This window comes from Rattus rattus, chromosome 1, assembly GCF_011064425.1.
Source record: "Rattus rattus isolate New Zealand chromosome 1, Rrattus_CSIRO_v1, whole genome shotgun sequence".
Taxonomy (NCBI): Eukaryota; Metazoa; Chordata; class Mammalia; order Rodentia; family Muridae; genus Rattus; species Rattus rattus.
In genome coordinates this window covers 229,839,084-229,857,628 of record NC_046154.1, presented here as the reverse complement: position 1 = coordinate 229,857,628, position 18,545 = coordinate 229,839,084, and the positions used below count along the sequence as shown (strand labels likewise).

The window sequence follows — 18,545 nt, the reverse complement described above, 5'->3', positions numbered from 1 at the left end:
TCAAATCTTAAAATGCATTTGGATAATTAACTAACATAGTATCTGAAGCATTCTCTTTATAATATACAAGAGCCTACTGCCTTGAACATCCATATTTGCTTAAAGAATCGCCATCTATCATTGATTTATCAATCATCTATCACTTGCCATCTATTTATCTATCAACCTATCTATCTATGCATTTATTCATCTATCCACTCCTTAACAATGGGATAGATTCTAAGTTCTTCTAGCTGGGCTGCCTTGTCTGGCCTCAGAGGGAGAGGATGTGCCTAGCCCCACAGAGACTTGGTGTGGGTGGGGGTGGGGGGGATTCCCAGGTGCCCCCACCAGCTCAGAGGAGAAGGGGAGGGGGAAGAGGGAAGGGTTGTGAGAAGGAGTAACCAAGATGCGGAGGCAGAGAGTGGAAAGTAAACTGAATAAAAAAATTCAACTCTGTCATTAGAGAACAATAAACATTAAAAGAAAAGCCAAAATGAAAAAGAAAAAGAAAGAAGAAAGAAAGCAAACAGCTAAGTAAATATTAAAGGATTTTTTTCCTGTAACAGACACACGATTCCACTTGCATGTTACTTACTGGTGCAGAGTTTCCATTTGGCCCTCTTGATCTGACCATTCTCCCTAGGACTTCCACACCATCCGAAGTGATATTCGCTGACGCATTTATTGCCTTCTGGCCAACTTCTTTACAGTCGACAACCACTTTGGCCAAAGTCTTGCTGACAACAACATGGAGCTAGATAAAATAAAAGATGTTTTAGGAAGTCCTATGCAGGGAGAATTAAAACACATTTGTGCAACTGTCTGGCTCATTGTTAATAAGTACAGAGAAGGAAGAGAATTCTGTCTCTATGTCCTTCCCTGTGTACCTTTTCCATGACTACCCAACATTCAAGAAGCATCCCTATAAGATACTTTGCTTTGACAAGACTTTAAAAGAGTCACTTTTTATAAGAGGTTTTAGTTTAGTTTTCTTGATGTTTTAAGTTAGCACACATAGTATTGTGCGTTATTATGAATGTTATGCATGTGTCATTATAGTTAGTTCTAATTTGTTCCCTTCCCTGATTTTCCCCATCTCCCTGCAGCTGGATGGGGTCCTGAGAGTGAAGGACATTTCATTAAAGGAGGGGGAAGGGGAGCAATGAATACGAGAGAAAAGAAGCCCTTCAGCTTATTGTCTGGTATGGTTTTCTCACACTACAGTCTCAGGACATGAAGAGCACTGTTTCAGCAGCCACAGGTTCTCTGTGAGGATATGGAAAAGCCAGATCTTTTCATTCTTTAAGTAATCATTAAGGGTAGATCTATTGTAAACAAACCAGGTAACCACACTCTAAGTTCTGACATAGAAATCTAGGGACCTTCTACACTTCGTGAATTGGGATTATTTTTGCTTCATGAATGCTACTTATTTGTGGAAGACTAGTGAAAGGAACATAAAATCCATACTCCAATAAAGATTCCACACCCAGAAAAAAGGTAACCATGGCAACAAAGAGGATTGGATGCTGTGAATCAAGGCAATAAAAACTAAGCCAGCTAATACCATGCTCAAATCATGTGCAGACTTAGCCTGTCAGAAACTAAACAACTTTTATATTAATATAGTTTTATTTTTCCAGTTATGTTCAATTTTGTTCTGTCCAATGGTTGCATGAAAAAATGAAAGAAAGCAGATTCATATCTGCTTTCATTTAACGTTTTGTCCAAGTTTCATCAGGATAGAAGCAATTCCAGTCAGCAGCGCAATTCATTAGAAATTTTTTTCCTCTCAAAAAAAAGCTAACCATTTCGTAAACATTCCTAGGAAAATTCTAGTACATTGCTTGTTAGCACTGACATTTACAAGAGTAGAAATTGACTTCTATATATGTTCTAGGGAGATTTTTCTCATGTTTAAAACAATATTGTGCTTTATAAAGACATTGAAACATTTTCAAAAATATTTTGCTTTAAAATACACATACAAATGGATATTCCCCTCATATAATTACTAACATTTTGGCACTATATTTTATAATCCAAAGTGTAAAAGATAAAGCCAACTAATAATCTATAAAGATGATATTTAGTCTCTTGAACAAATCAAATCTGATCACTGTGAATTGAACTTTCATTGACATCTTCTACCAATAGTTGTATGCTATGTCAGTTTATTTCTTGTTTGGCTTTACTAACACATAAAGTAGAAGAAATTATTTCTTTATACAGTTTTTAAACTTTTAAAGATTTACACATTTAAAGCCAATCATAAACAAACCTCACTTCTAACTATTTAAGTACTGGTAAGGTAAACAAAGCTTTACACTACCCAAAACACATAAAGAGTTCCTTGAAGTGAGAACACAAGCTCATGCCTAAGCTGGTGGCTTTGATGACAATCCTCTTTTTTGAACACAAATGGAATTTTAAGGCATTTCAAACATCTCCCTTACAGTTTCTACACTGGGGGGTAATATCCCTTCCACTGGTGCTCTTAATAGGAAACTGAGTTCAAGTCCATGAATGTCCATGAATTCTGGGTTGTGAAATTCAAAGAGCCTTCTAAGCTCTTCCAGGTTCATCTCCTGATTAGAACTTTTAGTGGTTTTACTCTGTATTTGCTGTATTCTGGCTGTGTCTCTCAGGTTGTGTAAACCACCCCCCTTTTCCCATCCACACAATTGGGTGGCACTTTTGGGCCACATGTATATGAATGGGGTTCTTCATGTAATCCTATCCAATTCTTGTTCCAAGAAAAAGCCTTCATTTTTGATCATTTCAGTTTCATATAATTATTTTTGGGCTATTATAAAATATTCTGTGAAAGAAACCAAAAGAATTAGAAAGCTCCAGTTGTTTTTGCCAGGAAAACCAGTAATCCTCTCCCTCTCTCTCTCTCTCTCTCTCTCTCTCCCTCTCCCTCTCTCTCTCTCTCTCTCTCTCTCTCCCCCTCTGTGTGTGTGTATGTGTGTGTATGTGTATGTGTATGCGTGTGTTTATGCACACACATATGTTCAATAATGTGTGTAGAGGTCAGAGAACAATTTTGTGGAGTCAGTTCTCTCCTTCCATCTTTAACATGGGTTCCACAGATCAAAGTCAGATCATTGAGCCTTCAATACCTAGTGCTAAGTGCATTTACCCACTAAGGTAACCACTAACCCAAGCGGACATCTTTACTATGGTACATGTTATGTGTTATATTATGCAATGTGGTAATGAGCACTAGTTGCTTAGCAATGTGGCGCTTTCTCCTCAAAGGGGAAATTGGGCCAAATCTGTCAATATATCCCATGAGGACCTGCTAGGAATCACAGGTCAGTGTCCCATCTCAGAACTACTAGCTCAGAATTGTGGTGTCATTATCAAGTCTTACAGGAAATAATCCTTACTCCGGTTAAACTCTGAAATCCAAAGCTCCATGAAGTTTAAGAAACACATTTCTGAGCCAGGTGTAGTGGAAAATAGCTTTAATCTCAACATTCAGGAGGCAGAGGCTGATGGATCTCTGTGAGTGTGAGGTAGCCCAGTCTACAAGTGAGTTCCAGGACAGCCAGAGCAATGTGGAAAGACCTAGTCTCAAAAAACAAAACAACCAACCCCCAACCGCACATATACATATGCATTTCTGTTGCTCATCTCTGTGACAGATTCCATTATATGAAGTTTCACTGACCTTGTGAAAGCTTCCATAGAACATTTTCCTGATGTCAGGTCCTTCAAAAGTGACAGTTTGAAAATCTCCAGTATAGTCATAGCTGAAATAAGTTAGAGTCTTTCCACCATCTAGTCAAATAAAGAAAAGTTTTAAAAGGTGAATAAGTTTTTCCTAAAACTCAGCTTGACAGACAATACTGAATCCATTCTTTTGGAACCACATTTTAAACAACATGAGGGGCTGAGACACTGAACAGTCCTCAGCTTGCTTCAGGTGGCTAAAGTAGCTGACTTAATGACATGTGCTGATGAGGCCCTTCCCTTACACCTCTTTGCTTAACCTCTTATCCATACCAGCCCTAGAGAGATGCCATCACTGCTTAGAGTAAAAGGAGAGAATGAGAGAGAATATTGTCAATAAATATTAGGAAAGAAAAACTAAGCACTTTGTCCTACTAGCCCTCCATGGACACCTACTTCCCCAGGACATGACATGTTACCACACAGACGTCTCCTTTATTATGAACAGACAAATAAAAGCTTCTTAATGTTCAGTCCTTTGTCTTACAAGGAATATTTCATTAATAAAAATAAAAACAGAGTGAGGAGTGGACAGGTGAAGGGGTAGGTCATGGAGAACACCATCTCAGAGACAAAAGGGAGGGAGGGAGGATGGGGTGAAGAACTCTGGGAGGGGAGAACCAAGAAGGAGCAACATTTGGAATATAAATTAAATAAGTAAATAAATAAATAAATAAATAAATAAATAAACCCTTTTCTCAATAGTGCTTTCTTACACTAATGTTTAATTTTTCCTTTGCTTTTAAGTGGAGTATTCCAGTCTCCTTCCTATTGTCTGTAAGAAACACTCTGACCAAAAGCAATCAAGGGAAGCAAAAAACTTATTTAAGCTTTCAGGTCACAAGTCTGTCACTGAACTCAGGGCAAGAACCTAAAGGCAAGCCTGTTTGCTATTCTACACAACCAACGACAGCAACAGAACCCATGGAAGATGCTGCTTGATGGTTTATTAGCAGATTCATGCTCATCCAGCTTTCTTAGACAGTACAGGACAACCTGCCTAGGCAAGGTACTGCCTACAGTGGGCTGGACCTTCCCATATCAATTAACAATCAAGACAATCCTCCACAGACAGCCTCACAGACCAATCTTGTCTGGACATTCCTTTAACTGAGACTCCGTTCTTAAGTAACTCTATGCTATGTCACAGTGGCAGTTAAAGGTCAACAGGACATGGAGCAAACTAGTTTTAGTCGTTTTAAGACTTCTTTATTTTTGAGCCTAGGAACTAAGTCTAATCCCTTTCAGCCTGTAGATTCTCTTTAATTGCCATATCAATGCAGAAGTTTCTCTTCAAACTATGTTCAGTTGTTGATTGCTTTCTATATATTAAACCTTTCTTTTATTTCCTTTTGAAACAATATCAAACTAGTCTCCTTATCCGAAAGTTTGTTGGAAGGTAGTCATGACTTTCATGTTTTGGATTCTAGCTTCATTCTAAACTCAATAACTTCAGCGACATGGATCAAAAGCTGAGCACTGTGTGCTACACTCAGAGCAGGACAGGGGAAAGCTTCCTTTCATGATTCTCCCTCAGATGGATGTCTCAGTTCCTAGGTCCATCGGAAATATGTGTTTTCCAATGGCTGCAGCCCACAGTGGGAGAACCGCTTTGTGCCTAACGCTGACACCAAACAGGCACTCAGGGAGAATTTGTTGTTGTTGTTGTTGTGTTAAGATAGATAGATAGATTGATTGATGATTGATTGATTGATTTTCTGTATATGAGAACACTATAGCTGTCTTCAGACACACCAGAAGAGGGCATCAGATCCCATTACAGATGGTTGTGAGCCACCATGTGGTTGCTGGGAATTGAACTCAGGACCTCTGGAAGAACAGTCAGTGCTCTTAACTGTTGAGCAATCTCACCATCCCCAGGTAGATGTCTTGAGAGAACAGGTTAATAGATGAATGAATCAATGTTTCATAACTATTGTTTATACATTACATAAGTTATGTTGCAACATGAAATGTCAAGATGATGGGCCACGTGCATTATCATGAATACAGCAATTGCTACACACATAAATATACTTACTGTCCAAAATTATCCCAACTAGCGGTTCAGACTTTTTATTTAAAATCTCCCAAAGAGCAAATGGCTCCTGTGGCGTGTCAGGAAGAATCCGGAACAGAAAAGTCATTGTATAGTCAGCAGGCAATCCTTCTGGGTGCAGATACCTGGCAGTGGGATGAAAACAATGCCTCATTGTCTGTTCTTGACACAAACTCATCTCTGACCATAAAGTAACACTTTTCACTAGAGAAGCTTTGAAAAGCAAAAGGAGATTGCTTCAATCCCCATAAGATCACTACTTTAGGCTGGCTCTCCAGCTTCTGGGAGTATTCTCCCGTTTCCTCCTCCCAAATCACTTTAGGGGTGCTTGGGTTACAGACACACACCACTAGATCCTTTTTCCCTCATGGGTTCCATGTGTTTAAACTCAGTTCATCAGGCTTACACGACAAGCACGTTTACCGCAGAATCACCTCCCTGCCTCTAACTATGGATTTTACCTCACGACTTTGGCTTCTCTGAGTTTTCACTTCAGAGTTTCAGAGATGCTTATGGGCTCGAGAGTTAGTGTACATCAGGATTTAGAATAATGTCTGGTCCGCTGTGTTGCTATGTCAGCATCAGTTACTTTTACAGATTTTCAGATGAAGCTATGATAAACTTCAACCAGGATTATAGGATGGGGCTGATGATTTGTTAATTTTTCAAAAATTTTATGTTTGGTGTATAAGAGTTTTGCTTGCATATAATTCTGTGCCACACATGCATGTATAATGCCCAGAGAGGTCAGAAAAGGTCACCAGGTCCCTTGAAGGTGGAGTTACATATGGGTGTGATCTATTATGTGGGTGCTAGGAGTTGAACCCAGGTCCTCTGGAAGCACAGTTAGTGCTCTTAACTGCAGAGTGAGCCAAATTATCAGCCCTAGGGCTGTTTTTAAACAAAGAACTATAAATATCATTTGCTCTAAACATAATAGAAAATCTTACCACAAACTATTACAGTAAATGCCACACTGACATCAATTTTTATATTGAGATTTATAATAAACGTATGATTGACATTAGCATCCTGCAAAGCAAACATACTTTGTTGGCTGGGAAACCAGGGCATCCTTATGGATTTGATAGCATGGGAACAAATTGAAGGTACCAGGTTCCATAGACACTCCTTCCACTGCAGAAAAATCCTTTTCAACCAAACCAAACATTTCCATCATCTTAAATCCTACAGGGGTGAGACAGAGGGATAAGAACAAACAGGGGCTTTAAAAATTTAAAGTTTCCTACTAAATATTTAAACAAAAACAGGCAGATGGACTTCAAACAAGCATCAATCCGCATTTGTATTTAGAGTGTGATAATGAGGGCTTCTGTTTTTATGTTTTTATGAGATTCCTGTGTGCAAATGTGTTCTCTCCGTCTGTGTATGTTGCTCGGGCTTCTTCTTTGGCACTTTTTTCTCTTTGTTTGTCTGGTCCTATCTTGTCCTTTTTGCCTGATTTGTTTGGTTTTGTTGCCTTATTTTATTTTATCATCATTTTTAAATGCCTATGTTTTCTGATGAGAGACAGAGAGGGTGTGGATTTCAGATGAGAGGGATGGTCTTAGAGGAGTTAGCAATGGGAAACCAGACTTAGGATATATCGTACGAACAAACAACTATTTTCAACAAAAGAAAAATAGGGGAAGCTGTGATAACGCATACCTGCAATATCAACTCCATCCTTGTGCACCATTGGGCAGGCTGAAAGACAAAGCAAGCCATGTGAAACTGTAGCCTATTATCCTCCAAATGCATGGCCCCATTGTGGTGGGCACAGGAAATTAACACAACCTTTCTAGCTTTCTTCACCTGACCTGTGAGTTAAGGACAATATGATGTGGCTGTGGTTATTAATGTCCCCCTTTTTAACCAAAGGGTCACAGCTTCCAACCACGTTCCTGGATCCATTAAATCACTGGTAGTTACATGAAAGCACAGGTTGAGAGAGGTTTTGACTAAGACATCTTTGAAAACTATTTCCTACATTTGTTGGTTTGCTTTGCTTTGATTTGATTTGGTTTTAAGACAGGGTCTTGCTGTATAACTTTGGTTGATACGAAGTGTCCCAAGCTGTCCTCAATCATCCTCTCTCCCACCCCTGTGTTTAACACAAAGTATCAACTTGGGAAGAGCTTCAACCTCCATAAAGGGGGAAGACAGGCTGTCTACCTCATATGCTCAATACCATAGGACTTAACACCTGAGTGAAACTAGCGCTGAGAGTCTATAGTTCTTCCCCAGTTCTACATGGGGCTCCTTATTTAACTGGCATTAGATATTTTAGATATTTAACCCACACTCATGAATACAACTTCTCAAAAACTAACTTGCTGATGCAGTTTCACAGACAAAAGTAATTAATTCATCTTCAATTTTCTTAAAGGCATCAAAGTCATCCACAAAGAAGACATGACGTGAGCTGGGCTTGCTGCCGATCCGAACCAACTCTGAGTAATCAGCATCAGCCACACCGATGGCAAAGATATTGTAACCTACAACAAACACAGAGCAGACTTCTGAATAATTTAAACCTCACAAAGTACAATTTAAAATGCTTGATTCCAAATGATTAAAATGTGCTCATTTTGGAAGCCCAGTAGAAGTGGCCAATTCCTTTTTTACTGTTCATCAGAATTCTTAATGTGCATATTTCGTTATGTGAGAAATATTCCATCATCCCCTGAAGAAATTTCCCATTAAAAAAAAAAAAAAGCAATAAAGCTAAGCTCCAGTTGGTGAAGGAGCCCAAACGGTTCTTGCTTCCAGTTGCATTTGTTCTTTTACTCACTATGTAGACCGGGCTGGCCTCGAACTCACAGAGATCTCTCTGCCTCATATTTTTTTCAGATTGATTGATTGATTGATTGATTGGTTGGTTGGTTGGTTGGTTGTGTGTTAAGTAAGTACACTGTAGCTGTCTTCAGATACATCAGAAGAGGACATTGAATCCCATTGGAGATGGTTGTGAGCCACCATGTGGTTGCTGGAAATTGAACTCAGGACCTCTGGAAGGGCAGTCAGTGCTCTTAACAGCTGAGCCATCTCTCCAGCCTCAGTTGCATATTTTTAATATTTATTCTGACATCTATGGCATGAGGTACTACTTAAACAGAAATATTTTTCCTCCAGAAGTACAACTTAAGGCCTAGCAATCTAAACTGGGTCAGCATGTAAAATCCAGCAGGTAAGTATTAAACCGCTGTTGGTAAGCGTATCGTCTTGGTTTGTCTCCTATAACAAGACATCCTGACCAAAGCGATTTAGGGAGAAGGGATTTGTATGGGCTCACAGTTTCAGGTCCATCACAGCAAGGCAGTCACAGCAGCCAGATGGTGGGGGAACTTGTCCAACTGCACCCATCATGAGGGAAAGAGTAATGGGGACACAGATGCTGGTGTTCGGCTCACCCCTCTTTCGTTCAGGGCTCAGCCCGTGAAATCACACCACTCATAAGCGGCATAGGCTATCTCACCTGCGCTAATCCAAGCCCTCACAGGCACGCCCAGGGCCAACCTAATCTAAACATCCTCTCATTGACATGAGACTCCCTCTCTAGGTGATTCTAGATTGTGTCAAGTCCACAATTCAAACAAATTGTCACATATGTATCATATAACTGACTCTTCACAACTGTCCTGTGAGAATATTTATTCCACAGATTGGGAGACAGGCCTTTAGACTGTTTTTTTTTAATACTTTATACCTCATAGCTGCAGTTCCCTAGACAGGAAACCCTGCGGTAACAAATCATAGCTTTTCCTCTGATAAAAGCACCTAATTACAGAATTGTCAAGGTATGTGATTTTTTTTAAATCTTCATTATTCACTAGGAAATATTTAATTAAGCAGATAGGAACATGAACTTAGTGCCAACATTGTTCTTGATAGCCATGATGGTATATATATATATATATATATATATATATATATATATATGAACCTTACCATCTGCCTGCATCTCCCTGGAGATTTTGTTGACATCATCTTGTGACCGTCCATCAGTTATCACCACAATGACCTTTGGGATGCCTCTCCTTGTACCTGAGTCTGCAGTAAATAAGGTATCTCGAACGTGCTTGATAGCTTTTCCTGAAACAAAAAATTGACAGTTCCATTTCACTCCTTCACATGCTTTCTCGGGCTGAAAAGAGTGGGCCAGCATTGTTACATCAATGAAAACAACTGAAAATTATGGATCTTGGAGCTGAGGCTGCAACATGAGGGCAAGGAACTTGTGATCATGTGTGAGGCCAGTATCAGCCAGGCTCATGACAAAGTCATCCTCAAATTCCTAATGATCACCATGAGCTTTCGCTGGGCATTGTTTTGTCAATGTCTGTTTGGTTCTTACCTGTTTTAGTATTTCCCCCTTTGTAGGAAATGTGTCTAATTGCATCAAGAAGTGTCTCTTTGGTTTTGTAAGCATCGAGTTTGAATTCTGTTCGGGGGTCATCAGTGAACTGAACCATTGCCACCTGGAGAGAGAGGGTGTATCCACTTTTACACAGTAGGGACTTCCACAGGGCCAGAAGACACAGTAGCACTGTAGCAGCCATAGTTTAAATTTCTTTTCTTCTTCCTTAATCCAAACCTCTCTCTTTAAGTTTTCAGTAGATCAAATATCAAAGGAAAGTTAAAATTCAAGTTATAGGTACTTATTAAGAACTAAGATTAAAAAATAATCTTTCTAATAACTCTAGGGTTTTTGCCAACTTAACAAGTAAACACTGACCTAAATCTGGTTACTGGCTGTGCCACAGAATCAGGGTTGCCTTCTTTACAAGATCTTCCTGTGATACAAATGTAAAGTATCTACTATGACTCTACCCACTGAACAAAGGAGAAAACTGAGGCACAGGAAATCAAACAAGAGTGTCAAGATCACACATGTGCTCGTTGACAGAGCAGGCAGATGAAAACAAGTATGTTCTATTTCAAAATCCGTGATCTCATTCATCTTAATTTCCTACTTCTGTCCCTGTGACGCTATGGGACAATTTTGAGTTGGTTGCTTCGTAGTTTGATCCACTGAGCTATGAGTATCTGTTGAATGAATGAAGTAGTTTCACATTCTTCACAATCCTTAAAATGCGTGACCATTGTCTGGCCCCTACTCTCAAGACTGCCACGTCCTTGAGGGCATGGAAAATATTATGTGTAAAGGAGATACTCTTCCTTAATATAAAATAAATACCCCCCACTAGCCTACCATCTTTAATTTGTTGATCTCAGTAGCTCTCTGAGAGGGACATCCAACCTTTTGACATGGCAGTATGAGGCTGTCATCTACAGATCTGTTGGGCTACATCATAGCTATCCTAGATTTATGCATCCCATGAGCTATAAGTTGGACACACCTATAAAGATTCCATCATCACAGTTCTTTGATTACATCCCCTGACAAGTGACCATGGTAAGAGACTAAGAAATAATTTCTGAATTCAGAGCATAATGCAACAACGATTGACTGGTTAACTTACCTGAGTTCCATCTGCACCAATCTTGTCCAGGGCTCCCACAGTGCTATACAGAAAATTGATGATCTTATTGAAATTGTCATCTCCTATACTCCAGGATCCATCCACCATGAATACTAGGTCTGCCTTGGCTGCTTTACATACTGAAGACCAAGAATATATTTCAAGTCAGGGGTTATAGGAAAACAACATCATTATTAAGCCAGAAGACAGTTAACGGTTACCTTCTGATAATGAAATCTCTTTCCAAAAGAAAAGGCTTAAGCTATAAGATCCACCTTCTGTGCCCTAAAACTTTACCACCATTATTTCCCTTTCATGCTCCAAGTTCCCATTTATGGTTGAAAAGCCTCTATGGAGCATGTGAGAATAGGGAGAGAAATAAATCCAGCAATTGCTGCAAAGAATGAAAATGAGGAATAGGAGAAATGGGGGAGAAAGGGATGGACAGACTGAAGCAAGCAGCAAGCACTGTCTAATACAACGAAAAAACTAGTCTATGCAGCCACACTGTGCACCTGTGCTTTTGATTCTGAATTAATAGCAGAGGGGCCAAGCTTGGGAGGAAAACGTGATACAGTGGAATCAGGTAAACTACAATTTGGGTTGGAGACGTGGTGCAGTAGCTAGGGTTGTCCACCCAGAATGCTCAAAGCCTTCAGTTTGATACTTCATGTTAGCATTTTATCTAGGTTCTACCCCAGAGTTAGTCAGGCAACAGCCGGGTATGCCTGACTCACTATAAAAGGGGCTGCTCACCCCCTTCTTTCTCTCTTGCTCTCTTGCCTTCTTGCTCTGGCTCTGCCCTCTCCCCCCTGTCCCCCCTCTTCCCATTCTCTTCCCCCTCTCTCTCCATGTGCTCATGGCCAGCCTCCTCTACTCTCTCTCTCTCTCTCTCTCTCTCTCTCTCTCTCTCTCTCTCTCTCTCTCTCTGACTTTCTGTCTCGACTACCCTCTCAACTCCTCATGTCCCCATGCCATGAATAAACTCTATTCTACACTACACCATCCTGTAGCTAGTCCCTCAAGGGGAAGGGACACCTCAGCACGTGCCCACAGAGGCACCCCTTCCCCCGCACCTGACTACACCTCCACCAAACATATTTCTCCTCTTTAGCTTTTTATAAAACACAACACCTAATACTACGTGAAACTGGGCATGGTGGCCCATGTCAATAAACCTGACATTGGAGAAGCAGAAGCTGGAGGTGTACAAGTTCATGGTCATTCCTAATTACTGACAAGTTTGATGCCAGCCCAACAACCTCCATGAGAACCTGTCTTTTGAAAATCTGTAATTCATTGTGAAGAAGCGTACTCAAACTTTAATTACTGAGTTGCTCAAAAATCCTTTCTATGTCTTTTTACCATCCACTGACACATGCCCCCCCACCCCAAAAAGCAGACACTAACACAAGCATAAGGAAGCTACCACCAGTGGTTACTATTGGGTATCATCAACATAATAAAAAGGCACACAATAATATCACCCAAACCCTTCTCCATTGTAAGTCCCCTTTCAAAGTCCCCTTTGGGCAGCTCCTCATTATCCACTCCTCTTTCTGGCTATCACTGTGGATCACTGCAATTAACTATGTTGTATGCTGTATGCTCTATGCTGTATGCTGTATGTAATCTCAACCTTTTCATCGTAGTTCAGTTTCATACAAGTAATCTATGAGATAATTTCTTTCTCCTTTCTGAGAAACAACAGTCCAGTTCTTATTGTAGAAGCTTGGCTCCTTTCGGTTGCCCATTAGGTAAGGTAAATCACCCTTGAGGGAGGTCACACTCCGGGACAGTGAGGAGCTGCTGAGCTTGCTTTCGTGACGCTCACACAACTTACATAATTTTACAGATTCACAGTCTGACTCTAAAGCTGAAAAGGACTGCAGTCTTGTCATTATAAACAGGAAAGGAAATCATGCCCTCTCTTTCCACAGAAAGATGAAATAAAACATCACTTCATCTTCAAAACGAAAGAAAATTTTATTTTAAACTTTCCTAATGAATCATTTGCTTAGAATAAAAGAAAATTCATTGACATGCATGAAAAAAATACATTTAGGATATAAGAGTGTTTTGTTTTCATTTTTTTTCTTAAAGACTTTTTTCTAACTTTAAATACTTGCTTAATAAGTATCCAGGATAACTTTGAAAATAAAATTTTATATACTCTAGGCTTTTAAATAAAAATCCCAGTGCCAGATGTAGGATACCTCTTCCCCCATTGTTGTCCTGGAAATCTCCAAAATAACACAGGCTGTTCCTACTGCTCCTGGCTGCCCATCAGAGCCTGACAGCAGATCCTATTGCTGAAGACAGCACACACCTCGGCCATAGGACATAGAGAAATCATACTTGTACTGCCGGGAAACTTCCTTCCTGTTGGCTAGCTTTCATGGTACCAAAAGGTGCTATGTAGGCTACATTGGAGGAGTGGCATCAACATTCTAGCCCTGACGTGAGCACTATGAACTAATATTTGTATATACATGTGTTGGTGCATGTGTATGTATATCAATATATAGAGAGATCAGAGGTTGATGCCAGATGCTTTCTGCATCACTCTCCACCTACAGGGCGTCTCACTGAATTAGAACTTGAGTTTGCCATTTTTGTTAGCCTGGCTGGGCCACAAGCTCAGATAATCTGCCCAGGGCTACATATATTTTGCCCAACCTTTATGCTGATGCCAGGGTCTGAACTCAAGTACCCCATGCCATTGTCTGAGAATTTAGCAACTGAGCCATCTTCATGGCCCAAAGTTATCTTTCCTAAGCAAAGATTTTATTAGGTCATCTTTCCTTTAATTGACCTTCTTGTGGCATCATATTTTTATAGGATAAAGCCCGATCCTTTATGTGGCTGGCATACAATACCCTTCACAACTCTATCTCTACTCTTTACTGTGTGTACCATTAAGGTATTGATTGCTCCCTAAACACATGATGGATTGCTCAAGCATTATACATTTTATTATTTATCTCTTGGCAGTTACTACCAACCACAGCATTCATTGCTCTCATTCCTGAGCTATCATAATCCAATTTCTCTTTTGTAACTCATACCACTGACACAATTATCTGCATTAGTACCTTTTTCTCTTATAATACCAAAAGGAAGCAAAAAGCAGCAATCATGCTCTGTTTCAGTATTTGTTGTGTTTTATTAAAAGATAGGAGAAGAAAGGAATATGTTTGGTGGAGGCAAGGTATTGTGTGGGGGAAGAGGTTGCCTCTGTTGGCCCATGCTGAGGCATCCATTGCCCCTGAGGTACCAGCCACAGGACAGTATAGTATAGAATAGTTTATTTAGGGCATGAAGAGGGGAGTTGAGGGGAGTTGAGACAGAGAAAGGCAGAGAGAGAGAGAGAGAGAGAGAGAGAGAGAGAGAGAAAGAGAGAAGAAGGAGGAGGAGGAGGAGGAGGAGGAAGAGGAGGAGGAGAAGGAGGAGGAAGAGGAAGGAGGAGGAGGAGGACGAGGAGGAGGAGGAGAGGAGGAGGAGAAGGAGGAGGAGGAGGAGGAGGAGGAGGAGGAGGAGGAGGAGGAGGAGGAGGGAGGAGGAGAGACTGGCCATGGCGCAGAGAGAGGGAGAAGAGTGTAAGAGAGCAAGATCAAGAGGAGGGGGGAAGCTGCCCCTTTTAAAGTGAGTCAGGCACACCTGGCTGGTGCCAGGTAACTCTGAGGCAGAGCCTAGACTAAATGCCAACAGTATTACCCACCCCTAACAGAAGAACCTTGAAAATTAATAGTTAATAAATGCACATTAATGGGATGAAAATCAATGACCACCACTTTGCTTGGCAGCATAATTACCTTGGCAGCCCCGCCTGCTGCAGTGAGGATAGAAGCTGGAGAGCCATTTCAGGGTAAACTGGAGACCATTCCCCTTTGCTTTAAAATTATACACTAGCTTGTCACGTACATAGAATGTAACTATTCTTCCTTGGTGAACACTATTCTGAGATTTTCAGTGAGGTCAATAATAAGCAATTTTATAGGAAAAACCCATCTGTATATACAATTTATTATTAAATGATTTTTTAAATTGTCATGGTTTGATAAGCTGTGTATGCATATTAAGGAGAATATTAGGTAAGACAATAAAATATTTTTATATTGATACCTTGGTTTTCTTCTAAAATGTGTATTTCATTTCTTTTTGAAATGATGTGTATTTGTACATGTGAGTCTGCCTGTGTGAGTGGAATCTCCAGGGAGGCCAGAGGCTTCGCATCAATCATCCTGAAGATAGAGCTACAGGGAGTCGTTAGGTGCTGGGAGCCAAACTTGGGCCCTCTGCACGAACAATGTTCTCTTCACTGCTGAGCCATCTCTCCAGCATCCACTTGATTTTCACTAGATGAACAAAGAAACACAACCGAAACCCCAAATCTAGAATCACGCTGTCATTCTTGTTCTCTTACCTTCCTTTGCTGGTGGGATGGTTGGAGGAAAAGTTGGTGGTTCTGTGGGAAGTGATTCTATGTAGGAAAGGGACAAAAACACTCATTAGTGATGTCCTCTATAGGGAACAGAGGGAAGTGATACAGTAAGTCTTATTCTAAGTTATCAATGATGTTGATAGCTGCCTTCTTTGAGGATCTAATGACTACTATAAACTAGTCACAGCCTGTGAAAACTGCCTTTCTCCATCCTTTTATGCCACACCAAAGGCTTGAAATGCATTCTGCCCCCATTCAGGCTGCCCAGCAGGAGTTGTCCTAATCACACTGCCAACTACAAAGTGGTTCTGATGTTGATTTAAGGCATGAATCCCAGCCTTCTGGTGAGACGTAGGTTCTGACTGTTTTCACACAGACAGTGAACCTCATTTCCATTCTGCCTAAGCACTGACCATCAATCTTTGGTCCCTGATACTTCTAATCCTTCCCAGTCTATGTCTCCAAAGATGCCACTTACAAATGAAATATGATTCACTCTCTATTCTGCTCAGTGTGCATCTTGAAAAAAAAAGCCTCTCGTTTCTGAGGACCAAGAATAAAGACATAGGGACTGGAGTGTGGTCAGATCTTTTGGGCCTGCCGCATTCAGACGACCTGGGGACAGTCGGAGAGAAGACTGATTCTCATGCCAACTCACACAGCCAAGAACCAAGGAGTGGTAGTACCATTGTCACCTACAATTGTAGGTAGCGATAAAATAGTATGTTGTTTTTCATTTTTATTGATACCTGACACTGAAGATTGAGGGGAAAAAAACAGAAAATTTTCATCCTCCCAGTTTAATATTTGGGAAACGCCACCAATGATAACGCCCATCCACAAAAGGGAACTCCAGCTTCAGGCAGCCGACAGCTGGGGAAGTTCAAGCTCTGACAGATGTTTAAAGTGAATTCCTTCATAAGGAGAGATGAATTTTGTATTCTCTTCTAATCTGGGATCCAGTAAAATTAAATTAGCCTCGTGACATGAGTGAGTCAACATGAAAGAATGAGGTAACTGTATGTTACTGATAGAGGGAAAATGTCTGTGAGCTAATTCCTGAGTGACACAAGGCAAGTCATGGGACTCTGCGGCAGGATCCCATCTGTAGGTAAAGTGAAAGGTATTTTTGGAAGGAACCACAGTGATAGAGCTTTGTCTTTCCAGAAAGATTGAGGGGAAACACATGATATGATGCTCCTGTTCAGATACGGACATATGAATCCCTGTTGTTTTAAAAGGTTTTTGCTGTTGCTGTTGTTTGAGGATTCTAAAATTAAAATGGAGAGAGAAAAGAGGAAAAGACAGCCTCTAATCCTAAAACTATGACTGCAAAACTCTGTTTGGATCACTACAAAATGCTTCCAATGCCTGGCGTACGCACTTTAAATGACTTAGGACTACTAGGTCATCTTTACTAGTACACATTTCCTTAAAATATAAGATTAAGACATATCCTCAGTTTCATCAATAAACTCAGAATCACACCAAGGGAACGTTTGTTTGAGCAAAACATCTAACCAAAGCATCTCTTGGATATGGAGAACACCCATCCTGGGGCCACAGGCTTATACTCCTTACATGGCATACAGATGGTCCCTATCGTCAACCACATGACGGGCTGTCACATAGCAGATAAACAGTCGTGATCTGTGTTGCTTCAGAAAGTTGAACCAGAGCCAGTGGATGGAAGGTACAAGGAGACAGATATCTCCCATATCAGGGAAATATTTACATCAAACTAAGAGATCCAATTGGGATCAACCCCGAGTTGGTAGCTAACAGTTGTGAGATTAAGGTTAGGGGATACTAAGGTAAACCAGGGGTCACAAAGTCAGTTGTTTTTAATAGTCAGACAAGCGCTAAGCATGAACAGCGAATTTAGCCTATAAACCTGAGAACCCAGAAATTAAAAGCTTCTGGCAGATTGGCACCAGAAGGGTATGTCTTTGAAAGCTGTCCAAAGACTTTAAAATGTACTTTAAAAATTTTTAAAAGAAAGGTCCAGAGAAAATGCATGATATTGAGCTGTAGCTCTGAGGCAATTAGCTTTGACTCCCGAGAAGGTAATGGAGAAGACAAAGTATGTGTTCGGTAAAACACAAGTTCAAGAGCTCAACAGATGGTCAAAGGTGTTTTCTTACCATTGGTGGTAAGAAAATGATAATCAATTTTATGGATAAGCAAAAAGAATCTCGGAGGTGTTGAACCTCCCAAGACCATGATAGCTGAAAGTGGCCTCACAGAGATCAATAAAACATGCTTGACTCTAGGACTTGTATACTGCCAAAGACCTGTTAACTTCACACATTATATGATGCACATCCACAAGACATAATTTCAGTCTACCAGGAAAGAAACGGGCACCTGGTACATTCCATGGCTTTGGTAAATTTCAAAGGCATGCTAATTAAAACATGGCAGGTACAGGGGGCTGTCTGTTATTTATTTTTGTCCATATAAAATGTCTAGGAAAAGATAATGCAAAAGAAAGGGCATGACTTGAGGTTACATAAGAGTGGAAAGGTGACAGAGTAAGGTTAAGGTTTCTTTGGGATGATGGAAATGCTTTAAGACGGTATGGTACTGATGCTTGTATGGCTCTTCAAATGTACTCAAAATAACTGAGTTGCCCACTTAAAATGGCTCTTAGATTTTATGATATATAATTATATGTCAAAAACACATGTGCAAAATGTTAAATATATTTATTGTGACATAAAGGCTCTACATTAAAATTTTAGATGATTCAACTTCCTATCGTTTAATTAATTATTTTTGGAAGCATCTCGCTATGTAGCACTGGCCAACCTGGAGGTCACAGAGATCCTCC

At 40.3% G+C, this 18,545-nt stretch overlaps 1 protein-coding gene across 1 annotated transcript in view; it reads right to left on the bottom strand.

Moving 5' to 3' along the window:
• Positions 1 to 18,545, bottom strand: part of Col14a1 (collagen type XIV alpha 1 chain) — a 209,903-nt gene that overhangs the window by 65,913 nt on the left and 125,445 nt on the right. The window contains exons 25-34 of the mRNA XM_032915565.1: positions 15,695 to 15,751; positions 11,269 to 11,408; positions 10,140 to 10,263; positions 9,734 to 9,877; positions 8,116 to 8,280; positions 7,451 to 7,489; positions 6,832 to 6,970; positions 5,765 to 5,907; positions 3,662 to 3,771; positions 578 to 736 (exon numbers count right to left, since the gene is read on the bottom strand). Of these exons, the coding sequence (XP_032771456.1) occupies positions 578 to 736; positions 3,662 to 3,771; positions 5,765 to 5,907; positions 6,832 to 6,970; positions 7,451 to 7,489; positions 8,116 to 8,280; positions 9,734 to 9,877; positions 10,140 to 10,263; positions 11,269 to 11,408; positions 15,695 to 15,751 (1,220 nt within the window). The remainder of the gene's footprint in view (positions 1 to 577; positions 737 to 3,661; positions 3,772 to 5,764; positions 5,908 to 6,831; positions 6,971 to 7,450; positions 7,490 to 8,115; positions 8,281 to 9,733; positions 9,878 to 10,139; positions 10,264 to 11,268; positions 11,409 to 15,694; positions 15,752 to 18,545) is intronic.